Genomic DNA, 9,569 nt, shown 5'->3' with positions numbered 1-9,569 from the left:
ACATAAGACCCCTTTCAAGCGCTATTTTCCTATGATCCTATTTATTTTTTGATGAAAGAGAGAGAGCGCATGTGTGCACAAGAACAAGCGAATGAGAGAGAGCACGTGCGAGAGAGCAGGTCCAAGACAAAAAGGGAGCCCAAAGCGAAAGAACTCACTAAATGAGTTTTGTGAAATAGTGTTAGAACCAGTTTGTATCAAGAGATGTGAACAAAACTGAGGACCTCTGGCTGCCAATCCTGTCTGTACTCAATTAGTCTTTAAAAGGGGACCAGCTTAAGATTTTCCTGAATATCGTGCTACAAAATTATACTTGCTAGTAATAGTGGATCTTACCAGCTACATAGATTTTGTAAGAACAGATTACCCAAAATAATAGCAAATAGAAACCACTAGTTCTTCTCCCTAATTTACTCTTACACACATCGAGTCAGTAGTTTGGGGAACAAATTAGGAATTTTCCTTTTCAAAACTGATAAACACTAGCACTGTGCATAAAAAAATCATTGTTTGGTTACAGTGGGATTATTAATTTATACCTACATAGAAATCCAAGATGAACAACAGCCATTTTCAAATCATTGTCTTAAAGCTACTCCAAGCATTTACCATTGTCTTAAATAAATGTTTTGAACATATACGTAAAAATAGGATTTGGCCCTACATCAAGTAACTATATGCACGTAATATGCCATTACAGCATAACTCTATACTAATGATTCCCAACCAGGGTGCTTTGACAACTTTACAAGGTTGCCACGGAGTGCCATACAGTGTTAGGTTTCCATGATTCACAAGACAGAACCAGAGGTTTCAAATAGAAAACCATTCTAGTGGTCTTCCTGAGTTCTTTGCAATGGAAAAATTGCTCTACTATTTTTTGTAGGCAAAAAAAAAGAGTGAAAATTAAGAGCTGGCATTTTCTGAGGCATGCTTCAAGTCTAAAAAGTTTTAGAACCACTGCTCTATACCCGCACTCCTACTTAGCTGGAGCATCAACATCAACTTGAGTATCCTATTTACAGCATTACCTTAAAGCACTTTCATGAGGTTCTTCATATGCATTTACACTCTGCCCACCTAGCAGAGTATCTGATGATGGAGAACCACCTGTAGCCATGCTGCTTTCTATCTCCTTTTCTGGTCTTGTTTTTAGCAGAGATGCAGGCTCTATTAGATACTGATTATCTTGACTCTAAAATGAGAATACAAAAAGTAATTAAAAGTTTGTAACACTCTCCTGCCTATTTTGTGTGATGTATTTCTGCTTATCAACACATCCTTTTGTGTATCAACACTAACATCTAGAGCCAAATTCTGTCTGTCTGTCTGTTATTACTGGAGACAATGTAAGAGGCAGAGAAAACATAGTTACATAATTCTGTATAACAAGGAGCACATGAACATTAATGGTGCCTGGAACATTTTAGTAATAACACAGCCATTTCTGCCCTATCTACTACTTGTGTCACAGAAGAGAAAGACAGACAAAACAAAATCTATTCAAATGGAAGGAAAGCAAGTGCAAAAAACAATACAAAAACAAATAAAAATGTGGTTCGTGACTGGCACAAATGACTAAGATGTCTTTAATTTAATTAATTTATTAAACTTCATCATCATCCAGCTTTACTTAAAAATGATATTTGACTCAATCAATCTTTTTTAGAGTTAGGGGATTCTTGAACTAAAAGTTTATTTAACAAATGACAATTACTTTTACAAAAAACACCACCTCAAGTTCTTCCCTCATGCGTTTCCTTTCATTTTAACCATACGTGTCCTGTATAACCATCTTCTGTCCTGTATAAGATCAAGCTAATTCAAAATCATCTTTACATGAACCTGTAATGGAGCCAGAGGCTCTTGTTATTTAAGGGGATGCTGCAGCAAGCTAAGCTCACTGTGTGAGTCTGGCAGCTGGGCAAAGGATAGCGTGTAGGATGCCAGCAGACCAGAAAACAACAGAGCTAGGAATCACAAGTGGTGGGAGCAACTATCCTAGGCCATGTGTAGACACAATGAGAGGCATGTGTGCACAACACTTCGAAGTGGGCTAAATGCTTTTGCACTGCTTTAATGGTGTCGGTGTTTGCATGCCTCGGTGGTGTATTTCGCATTAATTCTAGCCGCTGTAGGAAATTTGGCAGCGTAATGCACCTTAAATGACTTGGGGCGCAGCAACTAAAACTCCTCTGAGAGGTTCTGGTTTGCTGCCCCTACAGTCACAGGGCTCTGTGCAGCCCCACAGCTCTGCAGGAAGCCCTGCAGGCAGCCTGATAGCAACCTGGGAAGGCAGACTCCACCCAAGAAAAGCAGCAAGCCTGATCTTCCCCCTCCCCATAGTCTGTCTGCCTGCCTAGGCAGCACAGGGGCCTGGTGCTTCCCTCCGTGGCTACAGTGCCCCCCGGGACCGCCTGAGCTGGGTGCCTACAGCAGGAAGCTGCCTGGGGGGTGCCGCTGCTGCCACAGAGGGAAGCACCAGGGAAGCACCAGCCCCTCCATGCCACAGCCCAGCAACCGCTCCACCAGCCGGCAGCTCGCCTTCCCCTCCTCACTGCTAGAGAGGCAGGTAAGTCGGATGTGTGCACAACACGGGGGTTTAAAAACCCACCACTTCAATGTAGGGGCCCTTGTTTTGTCTACACATGCCCCTAGAGCTAACAGCACTACAGTAAGGACCTCCAGGCAGCTCAGAAGTAACAATTGCAAGCACCTGAGCTAAGCTGCAGCAGAGGAAGACCTAAATGGAAACTCCTCCTTGTGGCTGGAGCTAGCAGCCAGGATGGCACTGCAGGCTGCAGAAAGAGGAGCTCCGGAGGGAGATGGCTGCAGTGGTGGGACTGGCAGGCACTTGAGCTGTCCCATAACTGCAAGGAAAGAGTTAATGGGGATTTGCACCTTGCAGATGAGGCAATAACCTGGAGTGTGCTGATCTTCACTTGTAATGCAGTTTGCTGATATTTATGTTCCGAGTCAGGTTGAGACTGGAGAACAGGCTAGTAGGGTGGTAAGTAGGGCACAGGGGTGTTCGAGAAGCATCCAGCATCCAGCCTGGAAAGGGTCAGGGACTGGATGGGGTCAGAGGAGGGGCAAAATGAGGCACTCTGGGTAAGAATGCAAGGGGGGCATGGAGAAAGGGACTCGATAGTGGGCGTCTACTACAGACTGGCTCACCAGGGGGACAAGCTGGACCTGGAATTTTCAGGTCAGCTCACGGAGGCTGTAAAGTCAAGGGATGTAGTTGTCATGGGAGACCTAAACTACCCAGACATCTGCTGGGAGGATCAGTCAGCCAGGTCCGACCGCTCATGTAGGTTCCTAGCCGGGATACAGGACCTTCACCTAACCCAGGAGGTGCATAGTCCCACCAGGGGAAAGGCCTTGCTGGACTTGGTCCTTGCCACAGGCGACGACCTGGTGAGGGGTCTGCAGGTACTCGACCACCTGGGCGACAGTGATCATCACCTGCTGGAATTTACTATCCAGTGCAGGGTGGTGAAAGCAAGCAGCAAGGCAGAGATCCTCGACTTCAGGAGGGCCGACTTCTGTAAGCTAAGAAGGTTAGTAGGAGAGACATTGGGGTCTCGGAGCTTCAATGAGATGGGCGTCCAAGATGGGTGGTTGTTCCTCAAGGAGACAATCCTCCGAGCTCAAAGGGAGTCAAGTCCCTATGCACATCAAGGGGGGCAGAAGTGCTAAGAAGCATCCATGGCTTGGCAAAGGCATCCAGGGATGCCTGAGGGCAAAAAAGGAGGCGTACAAACAGTGGAAGTAAGGGGCAGTCACCAAGGAGGATTACACCTCCATTGCTCGGGACTGCAGGGAGGCTGTTAGCAAAGCCAAGGCACAGATGGAGCTAGGGCTAGCGACCAGAATTAAGGATAACAAAAAGTCCTTTTTCAAATACACAGGAAGTAAGAAGGCGGCACCAGGTAACGTGGGGCCCCTACAGAATAGGGTTGGCAATTCGGTGATTGTGGCAAATGAAAAAGCTGACCTCTTTAACAAATTCTTTGACTCCATATTCCTGAACAGGGACCAAGACATCTCTCCAACTAGAATTGCGGACAGACCCAGGGAAGGTACCGCCATGCCTAGGGTCAGGGATGACTTAAGGAACTTTTGGAGGGGCTGGACATGTTTAAATCAGTAGGTCCAGATGCTCTTCACCCGAGGGTGCTGAGGGAATTGGCGGGGATCATAGCGCTCATGGGGCACCAGCCAGGTACCAGAGGATTGGAAAAGGGCCAATGTGGTCCCCATTTACAAGAAGGGGAGAAAAGAGGACCCCGGCAATTATAGACCAATCAGTCTTACCTCAGTCCTTGGGAAGATCTTTGAGAAAATTATCAAAGAATACATCTGCAAGGGTCCAGCAGGGGAGGTAATGCACAGGGACAACTAACATGGGTTCACTGAGGGCAGGTCCTGCCTGACTAACCTGGTTTCTTTTTATGATCAGGTCAGAAAGTCTCTGGATGAGGGTTTCGGGGTGGATGTCATCCTTCCTGGACTTTAAGAAAGCCTTTGACACGGTTTCCCGCCACACTCTCTTTAAAAAACTTGGTGACTGTGGCATTGATGCCTACAGTCAGATGGGTGGCAAATTGGCTAGATGGTCACACCCAGAGAGTGGTGGTGGACGGGTCGTTTTCGACCTGGAGGGATGTGGGCAGTGGAGTCCCCCCAGCTCTCGGTCCTGGGGCCTGTACTGTTCAATATCTTTATCAGCAATCTGGATGTGGGTGTGGAAAGCACGCTGTCCAAATTCACTGACGACACCAAGTTGTGGGGCAAGGGGAGGGACAGAATCCAGCTAGATCTAGACAGGTTACAGAGGTGGGGGGATGAGAACAGGATGGAATTCAACACAGAGTCATTGTTGACTCCAGGATGAACATGAGTCGCCAATGTGAGGAAGCGGTCAGTAAGGCTAGCCACACCTTGTCATGCATGTACAGATGCATCACAGGCAGGTCCAGGGAGGTGATCCTTCCCCTCTATATGGTATTGGTCAGGCCACAGTTGGAGTACTATGTCCAATTCTGGGTGCCACACTTCAAGAGGGATGTGGCTAACCTTGAGAGGGTCCAGAGGAGGGCCACTCACATGGTCAAGAGGCAGTGGGGCAGGCCCTACGAAGAGAGGCTAAAGGGCCTGAACCTATTCAGCCTCCACAAGAGGAGGCTGAGAGGGGATCCACAAGAGGAGGCTGAGAGGGGATCTGGTGGCTGTTTACAAACTCACCAGGGGGGGACGAGCAGGAATTGGGGGAGGCGCTGTTCCCCCACGCACCACCTGGGGTTGCTAGGAATAACAGCCACAAATTGTTAGAGAGAAGGTTCAGGCTGGACATCAGGAGTCATTACTTTACAGTCAGGGCTGCCAGGCTCTGGAATGGGCTCCCAAGCGAGGTAGTACTCTCTTCTACCTTGGGGATCTTCAAAAGGAGGCTGGATGGATATTTGGCTGGGATGATATGACCCCGGCACCTGTTCCTGCCTGAGGCAGGGGGGTTGGACCTGATGATCTGTTTAGGTCCCTTCTGACCCTAAGTACTATGATACTGTAGGAGGCTGGCCCAGAGGGTGTGAGCAGCCTCACTTGGGTCAGGGCCCATGGGCGGGGGGAGGGAAGGAGGGCCTGGCACAGACTGCACCAACAGCCTCTCCTGGGTCAGGACCACAGGGAGATTGCACAGGGGGTGTAAGCCTTGCCCTGGTCACAGACACCAGGAGCCTGCAGAGCAACACAGGGCCAGGGGGGCCCACAAAGCAAGTCTACAGGAAAGGCTGTGACAAAGGAGCCAGGCCAGAGCAAATGGGCCTTGGGTCTAGGCTTAGGAGTTTGTAACTAGAGCAACTAGAGGGCTAAAGTCAAGAGGGCTGAAGCTTGTACAAGCTGATACTTGGATAAGAGAGCAACATCTGCAAGGCACATGCGTGGCTACAAGGGAAGATGAAGGCCACAAATAGCCCCTAAGGCAGCTGGTGCCTTGAGGCACTGACAGGGCCAGGAGGGCCCTCACTTAGTGCTTGAGGGGCAGGACTGAGGTCAGCTGTGTACAGGAGGGACCCACTGGCCAAAACAGGCTAGAACTCACTCTGGGACTTTGAAGCAGCCTCCCTTTAACACTAAAAAAAACTTCTATCAAGGCATGGCAGACAAGAGAAAAAGAGAGGGCACTCCAAGGAGCCGGAATGGAGCATGTGACCACCAAGGGGTGTCATGGCAGCGCCTGGGGCCTGGTCCTGTCACTTAGTCCTTAACTAGTTTAAATACTTTAATCAAGTGCATATTAATTAGCTTCTCTCAAGTCTAAATAAATCACATTTCAACAGTTCCTCCTACTATGAGCCTTTTTCTCTATGCATGTAGCTATCTGTAATACATTCTCTCCAACTTGAAACTTTTTTTAAGCAAGGTAACCAACAATGAATGCAAAACCAAATCTTAAAGTGTCTGCTTAAGTGTCTACTACCCCATGCTGCTCATCCACATGGGCACCAATGATACACTCAGGATCTCCCCTGGCAGTATCAAAAGTTACTACAGGATTCTGGGTGCAAAGGTAAGGGGGTCTGGGGCTCAGGTTCTGTTCTCATTGATCCTTCCAGTCAAGAGAAAGGGCCCAGGCAGGAGCAGATGCATCCTGCAGATCAACACCTGGCTGTGCAGGTGGTGTTGCCAGCAAGTATTTGGCTTCTTCAACCATGGGATGTTCTTCCAAGAAGGATTGCTGGGAAGAGATGGGATGGGATCCACCTGACAAAAAGAGGGAACAGCGTCTTCGCACACATGCTGGTTAACCTAGTGAGGAGGGCTTTAAACTATGTTCACTGGGGGATGGAGACCAAAGCCCTGAGGTAAGTGGGGAAGTAGGAGACCTGCAGGAAGAGCAAGCAGGACGGGGCAACAGGGGAGGTACTCTTATACTTCCTGATAAATCAGGGCAATCAACTAGTTACCTTAGGGGCCTGTAAACAAATGCACGGAGCTTGAGAAACAAGTAGGAAGAATTGGGAGTCCATGCACAGTCATGGGTCTATGACGTGATTGCAACAACAGAGACTTGGTGGGAGCCCGCATGACTGGAGCACTGTCATGGCCACAAACTGTTCAGGAAGGACAGGCCGGGGAAAAGAGGAGGAGTTGCATTTTATGTAAAAGAGCCATTTGATTGCCCTGAGCTCCCATATGAAGCTGGAGATAGGCCTGAGAGTCTCTGGGTTAGGGTCAGAGGGGAAAGCAACAAGGGTGATGTTGTGGTGGAGGTCTGCTTTAGACCACTGGATCAGGAGGAAGTGGTGGATGAGGCTTTCTTCAAACAGCTAGAGGAAGTTTCCCGGTCACAGGCCTTGGTTCACAAAGGGGACTTGAATCACCCTGACATCTGCTGGGAGGGCAATATAGCAATGCACAGGCAATCCAGGAAGTTTTTGGAGAGTACTGGGGACAACTTCCTGGTGCAAGTGCTAGAGCGGCCAACTAGGGTCCTGCTCTTCTTGACCTGCTGCTCATAAACAGGGAAAAATTGGTGGGGAATGTAGTAGTGGATGGCAACTGGGGCAACAACAACTATGAGATGATTGAATTCAGGATCCTGAGGAAAGGAAGGATGGAGAGCAGCACAGTAAGGACCCTGGACTTCAGAAAAGCAGACCACAACTCGCTCAGGGGACTCATAGGCAGGATCTCCTGGGAAGCCAGACTGAGGGGGAGAGGAGTCCAGGAGGGCACGCTGTACTTCAGAGAAGCCTTACTGAGAGTGTCACAGAAGAACCCATCCCGATGCACAGGAAGACTAGCAAGTATGGCAGAAGACCAGCTTGGCTTAGCAGGGAACTCTTCAGTAAACTAAATCACAAAAAGGAAGTTTATAAGAAGTGGAAACTTGGACAAATAACTAGGGAAGAATATAAGAGCACTGCCTGAGCATGCAGGGATGAAGTCAGGAAGGCCAAAGCACAATTGGAGTTTCAGCTAGAAAGGGAAGTAAAGGGTAACAGGAAGGGTTTCTAAAAGTATGTTGGTAGCAAGGGGAGGATCAGGGTAACTGTGGGTCCCTTACTGCAGTGTTTCTCAACCCGTGGTACACATACCCCTGGAGGCACAGGCAGGGGGTACATGGGTGCTGCGTTTTGGTCTTTGCCTGCTTGAGCCGGAAGTTCTGGCGGTCGCCCCTCCCCACCATGTCCAGTGCACCGGGGCTTTCACTCCCCAGCATCAGTGCGCAGGGAGGGAGGCCCCGCGCAAGCTGCTTTGCCCGAGGCCACAGTGGAAGAAGTGGGACTCGGCTCGTGGCGGCAAAACCGCAAGTGCCACGGTGGGACTTCTGGTTTCACTTTTGCTGCATCAATTGGCAAGGGGTACGAAAGGTACCAAAGGTTGAGAATCACTGCCTTACTGAATGGGGGAGGCAACCTTGTGACAATGGATGCAGAAAAGTCTGCCTTGCTCAATGCCTTTTTTGCCTCATTCTTCACGGGCAAGGTCAGCTCCCAGACTACTGCACGGGGCAGCACAGTTTGGGGAGGAGGGCAGTAGCCCTCAGTGGTGAAAGAACAGGTTAGGGACTACTTAGAAAAGCTGGACATATAAAAGTCCATGGGGCCAGATGGGATGCACCCGAGGGAGTTGGCTGATGTGATTGGAGAGCTATTGGCCATCATCTTTGAAAACTCATGGTGATCAGGAGAGGTCCTGGATGATTGGTAAAGGGCAAACATAGTCTCCATATTTAAGAAAGGGAAGAAGGAGTATCCAGAGAACTACAAACCAGTCAGCCTTACCTTAGCCCCTAGAAAAATCATGGTGCAGATCCTCAAGGAATACACTTCTAAGCACTTGGAGGATAAAAAGGTGATTAGGAATAGTCAGCATGGATTCACCAAGGGCAAGTCATGCCTGACCAACCTGATTGCCTTTTATGACCGGGTGAATGGCTCTGTGGATGCGGGTAGACTGGTAGATGTGGTGTACCTTGATTTTAGCAAGGCTTTTGATGCAGTCTCCCATAGCATTCTTGCAGGCAAGCTAAGAAGATATGGGCTAGATGAATGGACTGTAAGGTGGACAGAAAACTGGCTGGAGCATTGGGCTCAGAGACAATGGTTGATGTTTAGCTGGCAGCCAGTATCAAGTGGAGTGCTCCAGCAGTCGATCCTGGGACCAATTTTGTTCAGTGTCTTCATCAACGACCTAGAAGATGGCAATTTTGCAGATGACACCAAGTTGCAGGGAGCAGTAGATACACTGGAGGGTACGGCTAAGATTCAGAGCGACCTAGACAAGTTGGAGGTTTGGGCCAAAATAAATATCATGAGGTTCAACAAGGACACGTGCAAAGTCCTGCATCCCAAGCACCAGTACAGGCTGGGGGCTGACTAGTTGGGCAGCAACTCTGCAGAAAAGGACCTGGGGGTTACAGTCAACAATACGCTAAATATGAGTCAGTAGTCTGCCCTTTTTGCCAAGAAGGATAAAAGCATACTGGCTGCATTGGTAGGTGTGTTGCCAATAGATCAATGGAAGTGATTATTTCCCTCTATTCAGCACTGGTGAGG

The 9,569-nt window shown here is 48.8% G+C and overlaps 1 protein-coding gene across 5 annotated transcripts in view; it reads right to left on the bottom strand.

Annotated features, from left to right (window-relative positions):
* Positions 1-9,569, bottom strand: part of CUNH5orf42 (chromosome unknown C5orf42 homolog) — a 132,902-nt gene that overhangs the window by 67,526 nt on the left and 55,807 nt on the right. For all 5 annotated transcript variants that reach the window (XM_019517948.1, XM_019517944.1, XM_019517945.1 and 2 more), the window contains exon 26: positions 1,032-1,195. In XM_019517948.1, coding sequence (XP_019373493.1) covers positions 1,032-1,195 — 164 coding nt within the window. The remainder of the gene's footprint in view (positions 1-1,031; positions 1,196-9,569) is intronic.

Source organism: Gavialis gangeticus, unplaced genomic scaffold (assembly GCF_001723915.1).
Source record: "Gavialis gangeticus isolate Ggan-Ray unplaced genomic scaffold, GavGan_comp1, whole genome shotgun sequence".
Taxonomy (NCBI): Eukaryota; Metazoa; Chordata; order Crocodylia; family Gavialidae; genus Gavialis; species Gavialis gangeticus.
This window is presented reverse-complemented; position numbering and strand designations above follow the sequence as displayed.